Genomic DNA, 24,944 nt, shown 5'->3' with positions numbered 1-24,944 from the left:
TAAAGATGCTGGAAGACAGCACACAAACTTCCAGGGGGATCCCTTTGTTTCATGACCTCTGGCATTGATCCACTTTTGTTTGAGATATGGAAAAAACAAATATTCTGCCTGCACTTTTTGTCCTTTTAAGTATATGAAAAATCTGGAGGGAGGAAAAAGCAGGATGTGCGGTGAAAGGTATTCAATGGTTGCTTCCATCAAAACTGCAATTTCTCCATAGCACAACAATAAACAGCATCCAGCGTACAACACAAACAATTATAAGTAACCATCTGTGCAGATGTTATGTTTAAAGGAGAAGTATGGCCAAGGCTCTTCGGTCACTTGTGGGTCACAGGAGCGCACTTTTGTCCACTGTTGGCTGTCACAGAGTCAGTCCAGGCTCTGCAGGGATCTTGACAATAATGTCAGAATCCGCCCAGATTCCTGACTTGAAGTGTCAACCGTACAGGCCACACCCACAATGTTTTGCTCCGCCCTTCATAGTTCACGTGACTAAGGTCAGAGAGGCGGAGAGAAACGTGTTGGGGCGTGGCATGGCTGGAGTCCAGACTGAGGTTGCCACTTACTCACTTTTATCTTAGGGAGAGCGTCAATGTGCGGCTACAGGGTGTATTTTCCTACCCTTCCCAGTAAGAGTGTATGTGAGGCAGGACAAGTCTGATCATTGGAGGAGAGCAGGCTTGGTTCCCAGCACAGCTGGAGAACTGACCACGCGATTCTTTCAAACCTAGAGTGGTCAGTTTTTTATACCAAAAACTGACCACACCAAAATGATACCAAAAATATGTATTGGCCTAAACTGATGAAGAAATGCGTTTTTAAAAAATTATATAGATAATAATATGCAAGATATTATTGCAAAAAATAGATTATTTTCAAAATTGTCAGTCTTTTTTGTTAATAGCGCAAAAAGTAACTGCAGAGGTGTTCGAATACCAAAATAAAGCGCTATTTGTGGGAAATTAAAGGATGCAAATTTTGTTTGAGTACAGCTTTGCATGACTGCACAATGGTCAGTTAAATTGATGCAGTGCCAAATTGTAAAAAGTGCTCTGGTCAGGAAGGAGGTAAAATCTTTTGGGGCTGAAGAGGTTAACGCATAGAATGCATTAGGATAAAAAACGTTCTGCATTTACAATCACTGTAAGTAAAGCGCATAAAGCTGCGGGTTATTTTTTAGCTAAACTTCAGCTTTAGCATCTTCCTTCCCGGCCTATAGCAGAATGACGGTTGGGCTGGGGGTTTACCATTTTGACTGGACGTCATAGAACGTCCTTCAGAACAGGCTGCTCGTGCCCGCCCCTGGGGAGTGCAGCGCGGTGTTTCTCCTATCACCGTTGCCAGTCAGCGCTCATCACGGTCGCCCATCACTGCCTGCTTATCATGCCCCTCGGTTCCGTCTCATCAGTGAAGGAAGCTGCATGCAGAAGTTTTTTTTTGCCTTACATCATAGAATGCAGCAAGGTAAAGACCCTTTTGCCTTTACAACCAACAACTTTAAGGCAATTGCTACATGAATAATGCCTGGCATTCTAACGTGGCAGTATGACAACTCAGATTGCATATCCTGGCACGAAAGATTTTTTTGTCTCAACTGTCCCCTACTACAGTTCCATTTAAATAAATACCTGTGACTATTCCAAGTGTGAATATTTCACTGGCACAGCCATAACGGGTTTTTACATTAACATCTTATTTATTTGGTTTGGGGAAAGAAAGGCTTATTGTTTCAGCACTAATAGAACATTAGTAGGACCGTTCTCCCCGTAAGAGGAGGGTGCACAATCCCCCCCACCTCATGCTGGAACAGGAAAAGACATACTTACATTGGGTCGGTTTCCAAAAGCAGCATAAAATGGTTGTTGATTTGAGCCAAACAAATTTTTAATGTCATTTAGGCACGCTATCTTGAACTTCTCAGGCTTCTTTTCAATGACTTCCCTAAAATTACAACCAGTATTGTAAAAAGAAATGTTACATTGCGACTGCGACATAAAAAAATAAAAAATTACAACAGGACATCGCGGCCATGTTAAACAAACTCTCAAACACTCAACCCAATGTTTTTTGATGGAGGATTTTTAACAATTCTACTTAGTCCTGTTGCTTCAATCGAATGCAGTCAACAGAAAAACTGTCAAGTGGTTTTAGTTTTCCACCATTTAACAAACTCTGAAATATATTGTATTCTACATGTCAGCTTCAACCTGGCAATGCAGAATAAAGAGATTTGTAAAATTCCAGGGGTTCATGTAAAAATGCGTGATACTCCATCTAATGTATTCCAAAGTATAGCTATATAGTGTACTTTTACTAAAAGCGGAGCTTCACACTAATGCTGGCCATACACTCCACGAAAAATTGTCCGAAAGAACTTTCGAAAAACGAAAGTTCGTTCGTGAGCGCAAACGAAAGTGCCATCATGTAATGATCGATAAATCGTTCAGTGGACATTAAAAAAAAAGTGTTTTTTTTTTTTACATATACCGGTACCTAGTGCAGAAAGTTCGGACGGGAAACATATTAACCTTTCCGATTTATCGTTCGTTCGGCAGAAAATTTCCAAACTTGTCCTTCGTTTTTTTGGCTCAAAAACGTCCAAACGATTATCGATTTTGTGCCCATTAACTGGCCGAAAAACGAAATATCTTTCTTAACGACCGAATGTCGGACGAATTTTCGTATAGTGTATGGCCAGCATAAAGGGAAGTTCCACCTTATGTTCTCCTCCCCCCTCTTCTTCTATTTTTGGTACTTTTGGACAAAACCAGGTACCTGCTTTCATTTCTGGCTGCATCTCTGCAGTAAACCACCAGACGTTCTCATCCCCACCCCTCACAACCTTCTGGGACATGTTACAGGTCCCAGAAGATTGCGGCACCATTCACAAGGCAGGCACAGCGCAGATTACACATGCGCAGTGAGCAGCCAGGTGTGAAGTCGCAAGGAATCAGTGCTGAATGCCAACAGTAAAAATGCCAGTGCCAGGGACCCGATGACTGGCTAGGAAGCGGTTCGGATGAACACAGGACTGGACCCCTGGTCAATCGAGTATTTTTTTTTTTTAAGTCAGCAGTTATGTATTTGTAACTGTTGATTTTTTTTTTCATAGGCTAAAGATCTGCTTTACTTATTGTTCGAAATCCACTTTCCTGTGGCATATCGATCAAATGGGTTATCGACTATAGATCAATTAACTTTTATCAGATGATATCGATCATTAAAGAAAATCAGTTGTCGAAGTGTGTCTTTAATCTTAAAATTTAAAAACAAAATCCCCGCAAAAAAACACAGATATAACTACCCTTGTGTCCAGCATTACACTACAATAGGTACAGAGGAGACAATGAACTGTAAAAGAAAGAAATCAGTAAGTAGTGTACAATTGTGTATACCTGTGGAATGCAGAGAACAGACTGCTAGGAGACAGCATAAGTGGTCCTCTAGGTAGGATAGTGCCTTTATCATTTACCCAGTGTAAATAGCCTCTAGTCATATCTGCCATGCCGATAGCACGGGCTGAACAATACAGAAATTTGTACCCATTCCTGAAATAGAAGAAAAAAAATATGAAGTTGTTGAACATACAAGGACACAAACATTCAGTACATAGCTAATGACAATGATAGTTGTTCAATGCTGCACAATGTAATGCAATATAATCACATTATCAAACCTAATCATAGGACTCATTCACATAGTATGCATTCAAAAATGCATGGTAAGTGGAGCGAAAAACTCTAATACTTAACTCCGTTTACTGTCTAACATCTTTTACCCAGCTTCTTCTGGGTGCCAGGCTGCGGCTCTTCTCATTGGCCGGTGCAGGCTGACGGCAGTTCTGTGCATGTGCATCACAGGCGCTGTGCCAGAGTTTGAGCTGCGCTTGTACATTCCACAGAAGACAGAGCAGGCAGGTAGGCTTCTTTTATTACATGTCTATTCTGCAATAAAGAGCCTGCCTGCTCGCAGTTTTCAAAAGCGGGACTTTGGTTCCACCTATTACCAACTTCTATTTATATGTAATTTCCAATTATGTTACTTCACTTGTAATGAGCTTTGAAAATGCATATACAAAAAGACATCATGCACTTGTATGCATATCTTGCTCCATATGGAGATTTAGAGCTTGTTTAAATATGAAGTGTCGCTTTCTGTGCCTCTGGGACTGTGAGAATGAGCGATTTTATTATCCATGCCCACAATGTGAAATTTGGTGGAATCATGTACACACAGGGAGAGAGAATGAGTCTATAAAGCTCAGATACATGCAGAGATCCATGATGGAAACGCTTTAGCATGGCATCATCTTCTGTAAATGTATTGGCAGTGATTTGTTTAATAGAAAGCAAGGAGGAAAGAATATCTAGTGGTATGATTTCACACTGCTCAACAATCTGATCCAATATGATTCATCAAGTCATTTTGCACAAGCAGTGACTAATGTAGTTTGATGACAGAGCCTATAAAAATATATATATATATATATATATATATATATATATATATATATATATATATATATATATATATATATATATATATATATATATATATATATATATATATATATATATATATATATATATAGTTATAGTATATGACCGTTCTCCAGCTCACTAGTATACCTAAAAGGAGTTAAACGGCTCAATCTCTATGGCAGTGCTCACATCCTCAATTTTTTTTAACCACTTCAGCTCTCGTTACTAAACAACCCGATTTGCCACAATTAAAAAAGGACACTAAATTATGTTTTTAGCACAAAGTATGAGAGTTATTGGCATTTTCTTGTTATGAAACACTGGGAAAAAAAGTAACATAAAATAAATTAAAACAAAATAATAAAATGATCTACAAATGAATAGTAACTACAATGAAACAATACAATAGTTACATAGTTAGTCAGGTTGAAAAAAGACACAAGTCCATCCAGTTCAACCATAAAAAAAATAAAAAATAAAAATAAAAAAAAAACATACAATCCCATATACACAATTCTCTACCCACAGTTGATCCAGAGGAAGGCAAAAAAAAATAACAGCAGAGCATGATCCAATTTGCTACAGCAGGGGAAAAAATTCCTTCCTGATCCCCCGAGAGGCAAACGGATGTTGCCCCGGATCAACTTTACCTATAAATGTTATTACCCAGTTATATTATGTACATTTAGGAAATAATCCAGGCCTTTCTTAAAGCAATCTACTGAGCTGGACAGAACCACCTCTGGAGGGAGTCTATTCCACATTTTCACAGCTCTAAAGCCTCGTACACACGACCGTTTTTCCCGGCAGGAAAACTGGCAGGAGAGCATTTGGCCGGAAATCCCAGCCGTGTGTATGCTCCCTAGCAGTTTTCCCGTCAGGAAAACAGCTGGGGATCCCGACGAGATAGCCTGCTCTCTATTTCCCTGTCGGGATTCCCGGCAGAGTGTTTCCTGCCGAGAAAACCGGTAGTCTATATGCTTACCTGCAGGGTAGAAAAAAACGCATATGCTCGATAACACTTTGACGTATGCGCGGTAGCATACAACGTTGGTCTGTAGCAAGATGGCAGCAGCGGAATCAAATGTGACGAGACACCGGCTCGTCGTTATTCGATGACGTCACTGCGTTCTTGCCATTCAAAAGAACGGCGTGTTTGTGTGTGGCTGTGTGTATACACAGCTTTTCAGGGCAACCCTGCCAGGAATCTCCTCAGGAAAACCCAACAACCCCCCCCCCCGACGGGATTCCCGGTTGTATGTACAGGGCTTTACTGTATAGAAACCTTTACGTATTTGGAGATGAAATCCTTTTTCCTCTAGACAATGTTAGATTGTATTTACTCAATGACACTTGCAGACCATCTGCAAATGTCATTTTACATAGAAGTGACTGCATTTTGACAAGTGGTTAAAAACATGCAACACACACACTCCAAATTGTAATATCGTAGAACATACTCATGTATAGAGTGGTATAGTTTGGCAATGCCTTGGTGCGTCCAGTCTTTCCCAAGTTGAGGAAGAATTTGTCCCAAAGCATCTGACCTAAAATGATAAAAATGCATCAAAAAGTAACCTGGTTTAACATCTGCTCTTAAAGCTTACAGTCTGTTCTTCACCTTTGCATGCATAACTAGCAAAGCATTAAATGTAAAATAAAATATTGCTGTGATAGTGTGTATTACAAAGACCTTTCATGTGGGCAGTATAATATAATACAAGTCTTATTGTTAATCAATGCATTCTGACAAACTGAAAACAATGGACTATTTCTTTGGCCGATTTTGTTTTAGGCTGGGTTCACACTAGTGCGAATTGGATGCGGTTTTCTCTACATCCAATTCGCACAGGAGATTGTGACTGGTTCTCTATGGAGCTGGTTCACATATCTCTGCAGTGGCTTTGGTGCGATTTGCACTGGAGCCCTGTGCATCTTTTGGTCTGTTTCAGGTCTGAATTCAGCAAAACATTTGGGCTGAAAGCAGACCTGAAACTGTGAAATCAGGACGCAGCAGACTCCTGCTGTGAGCCGCTCCATGCTCATATGTGAACCCAGCCTCAGAGGATGTTTATCAGGGTTGCAGTGACTATAGTATCAGGTGCAAGAGAAGTCCATATAAATACATACGTAATGCAGTAATGGAAATTAGGTACAGCAAGCATTTAAAAATATGCAACACACAATAATACTTCAAAGTAAACATAATAATCCACCATGTGTACTGACTAAAACACATCGTAGAAGGTAATTTGTACAATGGGTATGTTATTTATGTAAAAATTGGCAGAACACTTGCCTAGCACCCTTAATTATCTGCTGTATTACAATTTGTTTATTGAAAAACTTACAATCACAAATAGGTTTCCATTAACAGATATTAAACAGGGGGGCTAATGTCAAACTAAAATAAAGTCTAGAAAAGAAAAAAAAATTTGCATTTTTTTTTAAGCTTCAGTGGACGCAACAAATATTTTTTTGCTCTTCAACCAATTCAGCAAGTATTTTGTGTATTTCAAAAAGGCAAAATAGATGTCTTCCATCAGTATATAAAAAAAAAAGTATGAAAAATTCAAATGCAATATCAAATTTAATCATCCCAAACATTTTTCAAGAAAAATTCTGCTAGCAATATGCGGCTGGTTGTCAGCATTGCCTACAATTAGCCAAACACACACACAGATTGTAGGCTAAATGAAGAAGTAAATCGATTCCTCCATCCAGCTGAGCAGTATGGACAGAGGAATCTTCCCGCCTAAATATTGAATTCATACATACAGCGTGCCAGGCCTTCAACAAAACCATTTCTTCCATTGATGCAAATAAAAATTATTCTTTTACTGTGCCCATTCATTCATCAGCTATCAGAAACCCACTTTTAACTGGAATTTTCAAATAATTAGTACCAGCTGTGAAACATCGAGGAAAACCAGACGATCATTCGTTTGACTTTCTTATACTGGGCTTTACTCAAACATAAAGAATGAATATAGAGGAACATAAAACGAATTTCTGTATCCCTCTGGCCTAACCCACATGCTTTTATTTAAGTGTATGTACTGGAAAATGTTCCCACAGTGAATAATTGGTGTGTGGGAAGTGATGACTCGACACCTCAGAAACCAAGAACCGAGAAGGCCACGTTCACAGATTATACGTGCACCCATTTCTAAACTATATACAGCTCATGAGACACAGCCAACAACAAATTAAAAGTGGGCTAAACTTACTTAGTAATTGTTCCATCAATGTCGGAAATAATGATCTTATCGTTCCAGCTCCACAGATAAATTGTGCCTTCACAACGACACGTGCCCTGATACTGGGTCGTAATACTAAAGACAATGTCATTTGGGCCATCTCGAAGCTTTAACTTTTCCTGCAAGAGAATATACAGTAAGGTCATGAGTATTCTAAACATATTGCGTAAGAAAGTATGCAAATCTTCTACAAACTAAGCAGCAGTTGTATCATAAAATGAGACTGTTCGCACCACAGCAGGAAAGATAAAACAGAGGGAAAGCAATAGTCAAGATTTCCTCAGGCAACACGAGTAGATGACAATAAGCCACACGTATCACAAAAAATCCACAGCAACCTTAATTTAAAAATTCTGGGTAGAATAAGGGCTATCCTCTGGGCAAACAGATTAAATACAGTTAAAATACTTGTATGTGATGAGAAAAATGCTAATGGAATTATAGTTACCACAAAGAAAGTTAAAGTGATTGTAAAGCTTTTTTTTTAACCACTTCCATACCGGGCCTATTTTGGCACTTCTCTCCTACATGCAAAAATCATTTATTTTTTTGCTAGAAAATTACTCAGAACCCCCAAACACTATATATATGTTTTTTTAGCAGACACCCTAGGGAATAAAATGGCAATCATTGCAACTTTTTATCTTGCACGGTATTTGCGCAATAATTTTTCATGAATTAAAAAACAACAAAACAGTAAAGTGAGCCCAATTTTTTTGTATAATGTGAAAGATGAAGTTACGCCGAGTAAATAGATACCTAAAATGTCACGTTTTAAAATTGAGCACACTCATGGAATGGCGCCAAACTTCAGTACTTAAAAATCTCCATAGGTTTTTTTTACAAGTTACTAATCTAGAGTTACAGAGGAGGTCTAGTGCTAGAATTGTTGCTGGCGCTCTAACGCACGCAGCGATACCTCACATGTGTGGTTTGAACGGCGTTTACATATGTGGGCGGGTCTTGCGTGTGTGTTCGCTTCTGAGCGCGACCGGGGATAGGGGCGTTTAAAAACATTTTTTTATATATATATATTTTTATTTTACTTAATTTATTTTTACATTTTTTTTTTTATCACTTTTATTCCTATTACAAGGAATGTAAACATCCCTTGTAATAGGAATGGTTCATGACAGGTACTCTTTATGGAGAAATACGAGGTCAATAAGACCCCACATCTCTCCTCCAGGCTGGAAAGCATTAGATCGTGGAATTTTTTTTGCAGATCTAATGCTTTCAGCCGCGATTGCGGCTGTGTTTACATTCCGGTACCCGGGCGTGACGCCATAAAATCGCGCCTGGGCCTCCGACGATTATAGAGATGACTGGTGACCATCTGGCAGATCGTTTCCCCCGGGTCTCCGATGGCAAGGGAGAGCCTGGAGAAGCACCGGATGGCGGCGGGAGGGGGGGACTTCCCCTCCCGCCGCCTATAAAAACGATCAAGCGGCGGAACTGCCACTATGATCATTCCTATGGTGCACAGGATCGCTGGCTGAAGAGATGGATATCTGAATGATACCTGTAGCTGCAGGCATCTTTCAGATATCCCCACTGAAAGTCCAGGACGTCCTTGGGCGGGAAGTGGTTAAACAACAAACATGTCATACTTGCCTTCACTGTGCAGTTCACAACTTCTGGGGTCCCTCGGCGGCTCTCGTGGCTCCTCCCCACATCAGATAACCCCCTAGGAGAAGCGCTCTCCCGGGGGGTTACCTTGCGGGTGTGCTCCCCAGTCATTCATTCTGCGTCCATAGCCGCCAAATATATGACTTGGCCCTGCTCCCTGGTCATTGGATTTGATTGACAGCAGCGGGAGCCAATGGCTGTGCTTCTATCAATCTATCCAATCAAGACCCCGTGGAGAGAGGGAGAGCGTGTCACCGCCAAGTAAATTCCACGGCTCAGGTAAGTAAAATGGGGGGTGGGCTATGGGGCTGGTGACTGGCAGAAATTTTGGGGGCATACAACTCCCTTTAAAATAAAAAGTTCAAGATTTTATTCCTACACCAACCTGTATCACCGGATACAGAGTCATAAGATGAAACACTCTGTCATACAACTACAAACGGGAATCCAATAGGTCATCAACATGTTTCATAGATATCACTGCTTGCTCAGGAGCGAGGAAAGAAGTGCATAATGAAAACAAAGACTGCCCAGACATATTAATTCATCAGGAATAGATGGAAAATGTAGGATATCCGTGAACTCCTGTTATAGTTATCTGACAAACCATTTCATCCTATGCTTTGGTTCAGTACAATTTAGTGTGGGAAATCCTTTAATGATTAAGTGGAGACAGACTACTTTGAACTTTTGTATTTTTAATGCTGCTGCTTTTATTGTATTTTACACTAAAAAAATAAAAGAGAGAGAGAGAGAGAGAGAGAGAGAGAGAGAGAGAGAGAGAGAGAGAGAAAGCGCAAGAGATCGAGAGATATGTATTTATAATTCAGGGGTATGGTACGCCCTCCTCTTACTTCCTCTGGAGAAACGACTGACCCACCTTAGATTTTCAATACTTATATATGACCTCTGTTTTTTGTACACTTTCTGCCCCAACCTATGACCAAAAAAAAAAAAGATTAGTAGAAGACTACTTTCCTGTCTCCTTCTGTCTGTATCCTGAGGTCGACTTTTCGCTCTATCACAGACTCTAATAAGATCGCCATGGTCAATGCAATTATCAGCAGTCGATTGGACTACTGCAATGCTCTGTACCTGGGTTTGCCTGCTTGTACCATCTACAAGCTCCAGTTAATTCAGAATGCCGCAGCGAGGTTACTGACGGGTGTTGGTGGTCATGACCACATCACTCCATTTCTTTGGCTGCCCGTGAAAGAACGGGTTCTGTTAAAAAGGCATTGCATGGATGTGGCCCAAAGTACCTGAAGGAAAATTCATTAAGTATGCGCCTACCCGATCCTTGAGATCGGCGAATCTGGCCAAATTGAAGATCCCAAAATTCAAAAAGAAAAAATGTGGATGGAGAACGAGTGAAGTACAAGGAGCTGAATTTTGGAACTCCTTGCCTCTGAAACGGAGACTTGAGAATGACTTTTTGAAATTCCGAAAGGAATTGAAAACCATACTTTTTGTACAAGCTTTTGGAGTCACCTAATTTTAATGGAGTGTGACGGACAGACCCCCAGGTTTTTACTCTGTGTTGTCATTCTGGTGTGTTGGTTTTTCTAAGGTCTTTTAATGTCAATGTCTTTAATTTTGTGCATCGAGGCCTTTGGGTAAGACTGCGTAGTTTAAGAATTTTAATAAATAAATGTATGTTCAATACCTGGACACAGGCATGTAGAAAAGCTAACTGGCTCTGAGTGATTCCAACTATCTTCACAGTTTTACTGTGCATGGAGTTAGGAAGGCCAATATCAAGAGAGGCCAAATTCATAGGTGTGCAGAGTCCATTGCATTAGGGTATGCACCCCCAAAGCTCAACATTCATGTCTTTTTCTGCAGGCTCATCTGCAATGGACAGTGAATAAATGGGAAGTGCTCTGTGCTGAGTGGCTTCTTGTTCATTTACTATGCTTTAGTTATGAATGAACATAGTGAGTGTGTTCACTTATAAAATGAAGGGGCAGGTGAATTACATATTATTTAGCCCCTTCCCCCACTCTCCATCCTGAAACATCCCCCGCAGAAGCCGGGGGGGGAGAGGAGGGAAGCCAGCAGCACTGCGGTGGGGGGCACAGCATAGGGGGGGAGGCCCAGGCAGTAGTGGAAATTTGCACCACACAGAGTGATTAGGGTGTGCCCAAAGACAACTCGCATACCCCCTGCGCAGGACTATGGACAAAGTATTTTCACTTTAAAACATGCAATTAATTAATTAATGAACACATAAAAGTTAAATAACTGGTACTTTATCTGGCTTTAAACCTTAAAAGCAGAGCAGCAGGAACAGTGTGCCACATCTCTGCCAGCCTTCATTCATCTGGTGGCGAGAGCCATAGTTTAGACAAAACACCACCTAAATTATTTCCCCTCCACTCACCCAATGTATGCAAATGGAGAGTCCACAAGCGCCAGTGATGTGCAAATTCTGAATCATGTTCACACCACATCAGATCAGAGGGTGAAAATTTGTCTCAAGATAGACCTCATTGTTAAACCCAGTACACATGGGCTGAATGTCGGGAGACATCAGCCGGTTCAATAAAAAACGGGCAACATTTGGCCTGTGTGTACGTCAATGGATGAGAGCGCTAACCGGAGTGTTCTAGCAGGGGGCAACCCCCCTGTTAGAACACAACAGCTCAGTGGGGGAGATCGCTGTACTAACGTTGGATCGTTTGTACAGTGGCTCCGACCAGAGCGGTCATTTTATTTTCATTCAACCCACTGGATATGCTGGAATAGTATACTATATACTGGGTATACTAGTGTGTACCAGGATTTTAGGCTTGTCATAGATTGTTCATTTCTTTTTTTTTAGGGCTGTGGAAATTAAAGATTAATTCTTCGATTATTCGTAAAGTTTTTTGATCGATCAAAATTCTTTTGATCGTCACTAGTGGTGCAATGGATCGTAAATGATCCGTGATCCGAACGGGTCACCATATGCGAGTCGGCACACCGCGTGATCCGCGGAGCTCCGCTGCCTCGGCCATAGGAAAGGCCTCGGGCTTCAGCCTAGCTCCCGGTACGGTGGCCATCTTGGTCTTGGTGAGCCTAGAGCGGCACGCTGACGTCATCACCCGGCCTCAACTGCTCGTGTTTGGACGGCGTCTCTGGTAAGACTGGGGGAGAGGTCTGTGGATATTACAGTGGGCGAGAGGTCTGTGGATATTACAGTGGGGGAGAGGTCTGTGGATATTACAGTGGGGGAGAGGTCTGTGGATATTACAGTGGGGGAGAGGTCTGTGGATATTACAGTGGGGGAGAGGTCTGTGGATATTACAGTGGGGGAGAGGTCTGTGGATATTACAGTGGGGGAGATGTCTGTGGATATTACAGTGGGGACTACAGTATATATGGTGGTGATCCGAAAAATTTATGTGCGTTATAATTAATCAAAATTAAAATTATAATTAATCGAAATTAACAAAAATTGCAATCAGTAACAGCCCTACTTTTTTTCATTCAGCCAGCGAGCCAAATAAACAAAAAAAAAAACATATTCCTCCATCAACACAAACAAGGTGGATGGAGGGAATCCCACCCAGCGGGATTGCAGTCATTGATTGTCAAGAAGACTAGGGTTCAACGTCTGTTGAATGGGGAGGGCCACACACGGATCGACATTTGGCCAGTCTCCAATGAACCCGGCTGAATTTTAATCTACGACCAGCTTTACACAACAATCAAATTTATCCGTCTGCATGAAGGATGAGTAAAGGGGAGAATTCAACGGACACTAAACTCAAAATTAGAGTAGTTGCATGTCTGCAGTTACAGGGGTAGAAGTCACGGAACAAAGCACAAACATTTATTTTCATCTAGGGGGAAAAAAAAGATTTCCCTTGTGAAATCATTTATCGGCACTTCTTCCAATACGCAAGTGAGAAACTTGTCTTTCCCAGCTGGCACCAGCACAGAAATTGTTTCTCAGTGTTTAAGAAGCAGTCCTATCAGTGAGAGCACAGCTTCCCTTGAGAGTGTTATACTATGATAAAGCCAAGTAATCTAACAGAGAAATAAGAGCCGTGTTTTTCCAGTTATCCCCGGGGTAAGGCCCAGCTAGCACACAGTATGCTGTAGTCTCAGTTTTCTATGCATGCACTAAAACTCACATAAAAGTGTAAAATGGACACAGCATAAGAACTTAGTTTACAGACACTGCTGTTCTTTCTGAAAGCACACCAGAAGTGTATAAAATAATGGTTTAAACCACACAATTTAAGGACCTTGAACCAATACAGGCATTTAAATCATGGTCAAAATTATACAAATATTCGTGTTGTGTTCCAGCTTTCCATAAAGCAAAAACGTCTAATAAAAACAAGCTTCGAAAGGAGCTAAAAAAAAAAAAAAAAAAAAGAAGAAGAAGTGCTCCAAGGTTATCTACTGTCCTCACACATCCTACAGCTGGTCATCTTCAAAAAACACAATTATCAAACAAGTCACATATTACGTCCAAGGTCTATTCCTTCCCAATCAGAGTATGGCGTCTAACCTACGGTCTACTGAGCTTTAATCTACCCCAGGTTCAGATGACAAGGAAACATCCACTTAGACTTGGAAATAATCATTTAAACACCAGAAGTTGACCCTCGTTAAGAGTGATTAGGCATTGGAATGCTCTTCTAAAACAGCAAAAGTGAATTTAAATGTGAATTCATTTGCTAGAAACCACATGCCTAAGCTGGCTATACACTACTTGGAATTAGGTACATACTGCATACAGAGGAATTCTGTTCCAAATTCAGTTTCTAATCATTAGTGGGGTCGAATCAACGTTCATTTTTGACCACACTACCAAGAAAATTCCAAGGAACAGGATAGATATTTTAACAGTGTATGTGAGGTTTATTTTGGGAAATTACATTAGTTCCAAAATTGATAGGCAAACAAAATTGTAAGTGCGGTCAAAACCACGTTGCCCAGTTATTAACTGGAGTGGCACTAGCACAACTGACACCCCCCCCCCCCCCCCACAGCAGTCCTTACCCTGGAATGCGGGCGGCGAGAGCAGCGGTCGGAGCCGATACCGCCATCTATCTTCCAGCGTGGTAGGCACGGGGAAATCTGCTCCGGTGTCCTCTCCTGGAGCAACTTCCACGATGCATCTCCTCTCAGCACTAGGCGTTCAAAAGGATTGCTTGACATTTTGGCCAATCGGGAAACGCGTTTTATACCCGCTTCCCGATTTGCCGGGCGGGAGGAGGATCAGTGTTGCAACAGCGAATATTCTTTCGCTGTTGCAACATACCTGGGTGGGCTCTGTACGCATCCTCTGCAACCCGAGCCCACCCTATTTTGAAGCCTATTATAGCATCTGGCTCTAATCTGGTGCGGTGCTTAAAAAAAAAAAAAACACTGACCGCTGTCATTCATGTGCCCTGTGCCCTGAAAGGGGGCGGACACATGAATAGGGGACGGCTATGGATAGACTCATGCTATAAATCTATTTGCTGCATATAAGGGGTGGCACCCAGGCGCCCCTAATGGGGAGGCCGCCACTGATGGTCACCAACTAAAACAAGCAGATTTCAATGCAGCAGTTGATTTCTGATATTAATCTGCTTGTTAACACTTTAATCCTGAGATTATTAAACCAATTGCAATAAAGTGTAGATCGCTAACTACTAATTGACATGCAGCAGTTCTGTGCATTTAAGGTCTACCCAATTCTATGCACGTGTCTCTGACTATGTTGGCAGAAAGGTAAGCAGCTGCCCTTGACCAACGCATGCACATTTGACAATTGTGCACAATGCATCATGGAGGTGCTGGCATCAAACACAGAGAGATATTCAGTGTGCACAACAAAGCCAAATGTGAGAGGGAAATGCAGGCGCAGAAGAAATAGTGGTGCCAAGTCAAGATAAGTCAAAGACAAACTTCACTCTCTCAATCAACATTGACTATTTTAAATCCTTATAATTCTAGCATTAGAAAATAGATAGGGAAGCGCATCGCATTTACTTGTTTTAATTTTTTTTTTAGTTCCTAGTTTCTGTGCTAGGGAAAATGATGTCATACATCCCAGGAGTCTTCAGGAGGGGATAAGGGGGTTTTCTCATTTAAGCACAACCTCCTGCTTGCATTCCTGCGCTAAGGACAGATGGATTCCATGAAGTAAATCCTACATAAATCATATGCCCTGATTCAAGAATGGCCACAGACAGAAATGCTAGGGGTGTTTTTTGAAGTTTCTGAGCAAAATAAAGCATGGAGACATGGATGGATGGATGGGGGAGTTTGCTTTGAATATTAAAAATGAATTAAATAGCATTTTTGGTTAGTGGTGCCAAGATGCAGAGTAGCTCTGCTTTAAATACCGTATTTTCCGGCGTATAAGACGACTTTTTGGATGCAAAAAAATGCATCCAAAGTCGGGGGTCGTCTTATACGCCGGTGACAGTCTCCGTCTGCTGCGAGCGTCCATGATTTAAAAGCTGCTCCTTCTCCTCAGAGTGTCCTGTGATAGGCGGAACACAAATCTTCCCAGCAGCGCCTCTGTTCTGTGTTCCTCCTATCACAGATGCCTTCTCATCCTCAGACGAGAGGACGTCCGTGATAGGCAGAACACTGAACAGAGGCCCTGCTGGGAAAATTTGTGTTCCGCCTATCACAGGACACTCTGAGAAGGCGTGGCTTTCAAATCATGGACGCTCGCAGCACGGAGACTGTCACCGGCCTGGAAGTCAGAATCAGCAAAACGTGAGTGATGGCACTGTTGGCACAGTGGGGGGCAAGTGGTGGCACAGTGGGGGGCAAGTGGTGGCACAGTGGGGGGCAAGTGATGGCACAGTGGGGGCATGTAATGTAATGGCACAGTAAGGCATGTAATGGCACAGTGAGATTTGAAAAAAGCCTGCTCGTCAGCGGTTCCGGCTACCCCTCAGCTTCCAGAAAGACTAGTAGGAAGGGGGTAGGAAGGGGGTAGTCTTATATGGCGAGTATATCCCAAAACCAAAATTTTTCCTGGGAAATTAGGGGGTCGTCTTATACGCCCAGTCTTCTATACACCGGCAAATACGGTAACTGTTTGATAGTGGGTTATTTAGAAAATCAAGTATTTATTGTGAAACTACAAGAATTCTCCTGAATAGTGGAGAAGCACTCAGCCTGACTCTTTAGATGGGAAGTCACCCATACTGCAAATGGAAAAGTGCTGCTGTAATACTACAAAGGTCCAGTACAGCACACAGCCTGCATCCTTCTGTACCAAAACTCTACGTTTGTTGAGAAAAAAACATTCCCCTCTGGGTGATCAATGTACGTTACAAGGATTTTAACAAACTTTGTTGCAGATTCCTACCTTTTATTTTGAAGAAATCACTGTTTGTCCCTATGTGCTCATGTGCTGAGGAAGACAAATGGGAGTGGTTTCATAATTATCAATTAGCTGCTGCACCTGCAGGCCTCTAATGAGGAAAGTTGCAGGGCCTGCATCTCTTTAGACAAGATTTCCCATCAAAAGTATCTCGCCAAAAATGTCATTTTTATTGCAGGGGATGCCAGATATCTGACTTGTATCTTAGGACTGACTTCTGGGAAAATGGGTGAGCCAATCATACAAGCAGGAAATGATGTTTCTGGGGGGCGTTCTGTACACATTTCGTGTAACCAACACCTCCAGGTAGCCATACTGCATTGCACTTTACAGAAAACTACAGAGCTGCAAATTGAAAAGGAAAGGCAATTTTTATTAACCACTTAAGGACCCCTTTACGCCGATATACGTCGGCAGAATGGCACGGCTGGGCACATCCGCGTACCTGTACATGGCCCTTTAAGTCCAGACGTGGGGTCGCGTGCACGCGACCTGGTCCGAAGCTCCGTGGCCGCAGACCCGATCGCCGCTGGAGTCCCACGATCGGTCCCCGGAGCTGAAGAACGGGGAGAGCTGTGTGTAAACACAGCTTCACCGTTCTTCACTGTGGCGCCGTCATTGATCGTGTGTTCCCTGATATAGGGAAGCACAATCAATGACGTCAAACCTACAGCCACACCCCCCTATAAATAGAAACACATATGAGGTCACACTTAACCCTTTCAGCGCCCCCTTGTGGTTAACTCCCAAACTGCAATTGTAATTTTCACAGTAAACAATGCATTTTTAATGCATTTTTTGCTGTGAAAATGACAATGGTCCCAAAAATGTGTGAAAATTGTCCGAAGTGTCCGCCATAATGTCGCAGTCACGAAAAAAAATCGCTGATCGCCGCCATTAGTAGTAGTAAAAAAAAAAAAAAAATAATAAAAATGCAATAAAACTATCCCCTATTTTGTAAACGCTATACATTTTGCGCAAACCAATCGATAAATGCTTATTTACCAAAAATAGGTAGAAGAATATGTATCGGCCTCAACTGAGGAAAAAAAATTTTTTTTTTATATATTTTTGGGGGATATTTATTATAGCAAAAAGTAAAAAATATTGAATTTTTTCAAAAAATTGTCGCTCTATTTTTGTTTATAGCGCAAAAAATAAAAACCGCAGAGGTGATCAAATACCACCAAAAGAAAGCTCTATTTGTGGGGGGAAAAAAAGGACGCCAATTTTGTTTGGGAGCCACATCGCACGACTGAATTTTCAGTTAAAGCGACGCAGTGCCGAATCTCAAAAACTGGCCTGGGCCTTTAGCTGCCTAAAGGTCCGGGTCTTAAGTGGTTAACATTCAATTACAATATGATGTGTGTCTCAATTGTATACGCTATATTATCATTATTTATTTGCCATTTTTTCCCCATGAAAGTGGAATTACCGTGTAACTTGAGTCATCTCGGCCAAGGACGCAGACTGCCTACAACCAGGCCCAATCACTTGCAGGTAAACGTTCCATGGTCAAGTACATATGAGCGGTTGTGGTTATCTGCGGGAGCTGTCAGGATCTTATTGCCTCCCACAGCTAATTGGCAGGAACCCCTGCTGGGTCTCCCACATGTAATTGGTAATGGCAAGTGTGAATGGGGCCCAGTAACAGCAGCAGTTACTTATATAACAAGTAGTAGAACATAGTGAAGCCAAATTTGAAGCAGCTGTCTCCCACATCTCCCTTCCGTTATTCCTCATCAGTAGTAATGTTAGAAAGGTACAGCACACCAGGGGGTACTAATACATGAGAATGCACTGTGGACACAGAAAGCAGCAACATACACCCAGAGGGGATTTGGATTTATCTGTGGAAGGGCAGACAGCAGTGACTTCATTTTATTTCTACATTGTCAAAAGTGACCGCAAAGACCTTAGACGCTCTGAAGGTCCGTCCTATGGACTGCTGTAATAAATGTTATGGTCTTTGATTTACAGTATACAATGTGACAGATACATACATCATACTACAGAAACGTACACAAAGATTTATGTTCATACAAAGCAAATAAAAGCATTTCGAGGGTTCATTGGAGGAAAAAAATAAAGGGCCATATTCTCATAGAAGTTACGATGGAGTATCTCAGGATACTCCATCGTATCTCTCTTTTTTGGCCCGTGTATCTATGCGACTGATTCTTAGAATCATTTTTGCATAGATACACTTAAGATCCGCCATCTGTAAGTCACTTACACTGGCGGATCTTAAATGTAATGACGCCGGCCGCCGCTAGATGGCATTTACGTGAAGGACTCATTTGCGTATGCAAATGATCCTTCTACGCCGATTCCCGAACGAGTTTGCGTCGCGTAACTGTCGCTAACGTCGTTTGCGTAAGCGGAAACTTACTCCTGCTATATGAGGAGTAAGTTTCCGCAAGTCCCACGTAGGCCATGTTACGGATGGCGTCGGGTCCGCGTCGTGTTTTTTCGTCGGGTACGTCGTTTCCGTAAGTCGTTCTTGAATACGACTTTACGTCAATGACGCACACGTTGGCGTCATTGCCGTTTTCCGCCGAGAACTGGAGCATGCGCACTGGGCTTTTTGAAGCCCGGCGCATGCGCAGTTCATTAGAATCGGGGGCGCGCTTAATTTGAATACAAGCCGCCCCCTTGGAGATCCGCCAGGCTACGCCGGAGCATTTACACTCCGCCGTCCCAACTTACGGAGCAAGTGTTTGGGGAATACAACACTTGCTCCTGTAAGTTGGGACAGCCGAGTGTAAGTGCCTTAAGCGCAGCCCACGGATTTTTAGAGAGAATATGGGCCAAAATGTTTTTGTATCTCCAGGTTGCCTTGTTAGCATGTAAATAATTACCGCTATTTCGGTGCGCTACATCTTTGTTGATTTTTTTGCCAATTAGACAACAGGAAGAAATATGCATTAAAAATACACATTCTTCCAAACGTCTGCATTTTGATGGTTACCAGACAGCCTAGAATAAGATTTGATGTAATCTCCAATAAATATTTGTGTCGGTAGTGCTGTGACTCACTAAACGTTGTAGCTGTACAAGGACATGACCTCCCATCAATTCTTTTCCCCCATAGAGACCTTGCACAGCGACTTTGTTCCTCCCATTGTGCAGACACACACCTGAGTAATGTGGAAGCGAGCAGCTGGTTATGGTTTTACAAGTCACATATACCGCTGTACACTATTCTTAACCGATGAGCAAATCATACAGACCCTGAACAGCTGCTTGGGTTATCAGACATTCCTCAGTCATCTCATTACCACAACAGACGCTTACTCACGCAGAACATTGATACACATTACTAAAAGGCGGAAAACGGTCCGGGTTACATGCTTAGACATAGTCCTTAGGCTATCATTGGATTTAAAGTGACATGTCTCATGGATTTTTTTTTTTTACACCTAAAATAATATACTTACCTGCTCTGTGCAAGAACACTGTGGTCCCCCACCAGAGCTCTCTGCTCCTCCTCTTTTCCATGTGTCCCCTTAGCAAACCCACATGCGGGCATGCTCCATAGCTGGGCTGTGTGTGCCCACAAACACACACAGCGTGGTTCAGCCCCGCCACCTCCTTAATGGCTCCTGCTGCCTCTGTGTCCTGAGAGACACAACCGCTGTTGCAGACAGGCACAGCTCTGGGTCAATACAGGACTCAGGTAAGTATTTAGGGAGGGGGTGGGCAGCTAGTGGATGGCTTTTACAGGTTACAGGTAATGCATTAAAAGTGGATGTAAACGCGATTCATGAAATTTGAGCTGGGCACATATATCTGCAGTATTTTGTTATCTATTTTTAATGAGCCAAGTCTTATAGCTCTCTTCTGAACGGAGAACTCCAGACATATTTTTGGACTTTTTAGACAAAAGCAGCCTGAATCTTTTGTCAAAAGAAGGTTGCTAAAATAGATTAGCAGAGAGCAGCTCCTATTACAAAACAGCTCTGAGAGTCTCTGCCTATTATGAGAGGGGTGTGTGCCTTTCCTTCAATCAGCAATGTTAGCCTACTTGGCTGTATGCCCAGACACCACACTCTGTGCTGACTTGTTAATTTGCGTGCAAAGGACCATTTACATATTGTACGGAATGAAAATACGCAAATGTATATATGTGAAAATGTGCAGAAATATGTGCAAATACATACAAAAAAAAAAAGTCTATTTGAGCATCTACTTTTTCAGGAGTATCATGTGCAAGAGGCCTTATAAATTAAAGGGGTTGTAAAGGTTTCTGTTTGTTCACCTTCATGCATCCTATGCATGAAGGTGAAAAAACATCTGAAGAGTACCACCCCCCCCAGCCCCCCCCCCTTTTATTTACCGGAGCCCTGAAAAGGCCTGCGATGCGAAGGATCTTTGCCCGGGGTTCTTGGCTCTTCATTGGCTCCCGCTGCTGTCAATCAAATCCAATGACGCGGGCCTGGGGGGTCAAGTCCTGCACTCTGTGGCTATGGACGCCGAATGCAGGAATCGGGAGCGCGCCTGCAAGGTAACCACCTTGGGAGAGCACTTCCTAGAGGGGGTTATCTGAGGAGGGGAGGAGCCGAGAGAGACGCTGGGGGACCCCAGGAAACGCAGTTCGAGGTCACTCTGTGCAAAATGATCTGCACAGTAGTGGAGGTAAGTATGATGTTTGTTATTTAAAAAAAAATAAAACTCAAATCTATAGTATCACTTTAATATTGTTAACTCTGGAACATAGAACACCTCCCCCATATTGGAGCGGTTGTCCTTTATTTCTAGCACATGTCCTGTACAGGGTGACAAGGCTGCTCCACTATGGATACAGTGATCGAGCTTTGTCACCGTAGGACAGCAAGTGTGTTAATGGCAAAATTAACAGGTAAAAAAAAAGTAATGGCCCTACTACCCATCGCCATCTGCAACATGCATGGATGGTGCACCCGCAATTAGTTGGAAAATATCACTTCAGGATGATTATTTGTGCAATATCATGATACACTATAATGCCGCGTACACCCGGTCGTTTTTCGACATGAAAAAAAACAAAGTTTTTCCAACTTCATCATTCTAAACGATGTTGCCCACACACCATCGTTTTTGAAAAATGATGAACAAAGGGGAAGTTCTATTCGCCTTTGGGCTGTTTTTAGCCGATTCCTTGTTAGTAAAAGACGATTCGCGCTTTTTTGTCTGTTACAGCGTGATGAATGTGCTTACTCCATTATGAATGGTAGTTTTACCTGAACGAGCACTCCCGTCTCATAACTTGCTTCTGGGCATGCGCGGGTTTAAAACATCGTTTTTGCCCACACACAATCATTTTTAACACGAAAAACAACATTTAAAAAAAATATGTGAAAAAATGCAGCATGTTTGAAATTTTTTTGGGTCGTTTTTCAGAAGCCGAAAAACGATGTGAAGCCCACACACGATCATTTTAAATGACGTTTTTAAAAACGTCGTTTTTAATGCCGAAAAATGATCGTGTGTATGTGGCATAAGTCTTTTTGTGCGGTTTTTAAAAAAAAATGGGAATTTTAATCATGTTTAGTCATTAAAGCGGGGGTTCACCCTTAGAGGGCACTTTTCCCCCTTAGATTCCTGCTCGTTATTACTAGGGGAATCGGCTATTTATTTTAAAATATGTGCAGTACTTACCCGTTTACGAGACGCATCCTCTCCGTCGCTTCCGGGTATGGGCTTCGGGAATGGGCGTTCCTTCTTGATTGACAGGTTTCCGAGAGGCTTCCGACGGTCGCATCCATCGCGTCACGATTTTCCGAAAGAAGCCGAACGTCGGTGCGCAGGCGCAGTATAGAGCCGCACCGACGTTCGGCTTCTTTTCGGCTACGAGTGACGCGATGGATGCGACCGTCGGAAGCCTCTCGGAAGAATGTCAATCAAGAAGGAACGCCCGCTCCCGAAGACCCATACCCGGAAGCGACGGAAGAAGATGCAGCTCGAAAACGGGTAAGTACTGCACATATTTTAATATAAATAGCCGATTCCCCTAGACCGAACGAGCAGGAAGCTAAGGGGAGATTTTTTTTTTTTTTTTAAATGGGTGAACTCCCGCTTTAACTTTAATATATAGGTTTTTCTCTTCTCAAATTGCCTTAAAAAGTTAAAGGTATTTATATATTGTTTCATAGAAAAGTAATGCAGCCACCACATCTAAGGCCTGGTACTGCAATACGTGAAATTTCTACTCTTGGGTTTCAACGCAATATCAACAAGACATCCTATAATCAATGGTGTGGCGAGACTTGCCCCAGGCTTCTCCCTAACTAATGATGCATAATCTTCATTCCCTTGGATCATAGGCATCCAATCACAGAGTTACGTTTAAAAGCTCTGTGCATCGGAATTACCGGGAAGCGCTCATTATTGCCCTCTAGTGCACTTCTACACGACCCATTATCAGATCTAAAGCCGCCCATAGACCGAGTGATTTTCTTCTCCTAACCTAAATGGAAAGATTAAGACATATCTACTCCCGTTCTTAAAAGATATTGCTGAAAGTTAGGTTCCATATGCATTACTTGAAAGACAGATCTATATCTCATGCCGTCCTGACCTCTTAACACAGACAAATCTTTTTTCATGTGGCACAGCATCTGTAGGCCATACATTTATTAATGGTAGATTCATTTATGTATGTTTAAAACTCAACTTGTCATCCAAGCTTTTTTTTTTGCCTGAAATCACTACAGCTAAAGCACATGTTTAAAATAAAAAGATCAGTCATTCAAATATTTCTTTTGGAAAAAAAATGTAAAACATATGAATACAAACTGACAATTTTTAGCACTGTATAACTAATAGATAGTACCAACTGTCACTTTTCTTTGACAGCCTCACTTGTATGGAAAGGTTGAAAAAAAATATAAAGGCATGTGGAATAAAAATAAATAAAAAGTTCCTGAAAAAACATCATTATAGATATGAAACTGGACCAAAACTTAGCAAAAGCTTACCTTGGGCTCCAATGAAGCGATGTAAAAAGAGAACTACCGTATTTATTGGCGTATAACACGCAATCATTTTAAGAGAGAAGTTTCAGGAAAAAAAACTTTCCGGACCCCCTGCACAGCACAGCACAGCACACAGACCCCTTTCCCTGCACAGTACACAGCCCCCTTTCATTATAAAGCACCCCCCCCTACTCCTCTGCACTCCCAGGAGCACCCCAGTCCCCTAGAACAGGATTGCCAGCATACTAGTATAGAAAACATTGCTGTCAACCCCTTCAACACCACTCCTGTGTCACTCTCATTGAAAATAAAAGCTTCTATATACCTCAATTAAGTCCGTTCTCTCGTGAACACGGTCACTCTCTTTTGCTGTTTTATTGATGGTCACATGACTGCTCTCCTCCTCCTCCAATCAAAAGCTACACTCGAGGCGAAAGCGGAGCGGGAGGAGGAGAACGGCCAGAACGAGCGTCCTTACTTGAGGAATTAGAGGGGGAGAGTTTTACGAGAAAGGGCTGGCAGTAATGTTTTGTACAGTTATTAAAATATGGCAGTGCTGTCCCAGGGCCAGGAGAGGCGGGGCCGCTGGCCTGACACCCTTCCTATGGGTGGCACCCAGGGCGGTACTTACATGTAAATAACTTTAATTTTACTGAAAAAGACATAGCAATAAAGAGCTTGCCTGTACACAATTTTTTGGTTAACCCTTTGGTTCAACTTTAAAGCCAGTTATCAGAATACAATACTAGCGTTTAAACAACCACTGCTACTTGGTGAATCTTAACGTGTCCAAAGAAAGTTTCTGCGAGTAAATTTGGGAGCAGACAGTTAAAAAAAAAAGGTTGTTTTCATAAATAAATAAATAAAAATCACACGTACATTAGGTATTCACAGCCTCTGCTTAATTGAAGCACCTTTGGCACCAATTACATCCTCAAGTATTTTTGAGTATGATGCTAGAAGCTTGGCACACCTATTTTAGAGCAGTTCCTCTCAGGCTCCATCAGGTTGGATGGGGAGCAATGGTGCACAGCCATTTTCAGATCTCTCCAGAGATGTTGTCAGGTTCCAGTCTGGGCCACTCAAGGACATTCACAGATTGTCCCATAGCCACTCATTTGTTATCATGGTGGTGTGCTTAGGTTCGTTGTCCTGTTGGAAGATGAACCTTCACCCCAGTATGAGGTCTAGAGCATGTTTTCATCAAGGACGCCTCTGTACATTGCTGCATTCATCTTTCCCTCGATCTTAACTAGTGTCCCAGTTTATGCTGCTGAAAAACATC

At 42.1% G+C, this 24,944-nt stretch overlaps 1 protein-coding gene across 3 annotated transcripts in view; it reads right to left on the bottom strand.

Annotated features, from left to right (window-relative positions):
- Window positions 1-24,944, bottom strand: part of LPIN2 (lipin 2) — a 160,967-nt gene that overhangs the window by 7,017 nt on the left and 129,006 nt on the right. For all 3 annotated transcript variants that reach the window (XM_040354028.1, XM_040354027.1, XM_040354029.1), the window contains exons 15-18: window positions 7,715-7,863; window positions 5,945-6,031; window positions 3,399-3,551; window positions 1,830-1,944 (exon numbers count right to left, since the gene is read on the bottom strand). In XM_040354028.1, the coding sequence (XP_040209962.1) occupies window positions 1,830-1,944; window positions 3,399-3,551; window positions 5,945-6,031; window positions 7,715-7,863 (504 nt within the window). The remainder of the gene's footprint in view (window positions 1-1,829; window positions 1,945-3,398; window positions 3,552-5,944; window positions 6,032-7,714; window positions 7,864-24,944) is intronic.

Source organism: Rana temporaria, chromosome 5, assembly GCF_905171775.1.
Source record: "Rana temporaria chromosome 5, aRanTem1.1, whole genome shotgun sequence".
Taxonomy (NCBI): domain Eukaryota; kingdom Metazoa; phylum Chordata; class Amphibia; order Anura; family Ranidae; genus Rana; species Rana temporaria.
This window is presented reverse-complemented; position numbering and strand designations above follow the sequence as displayed.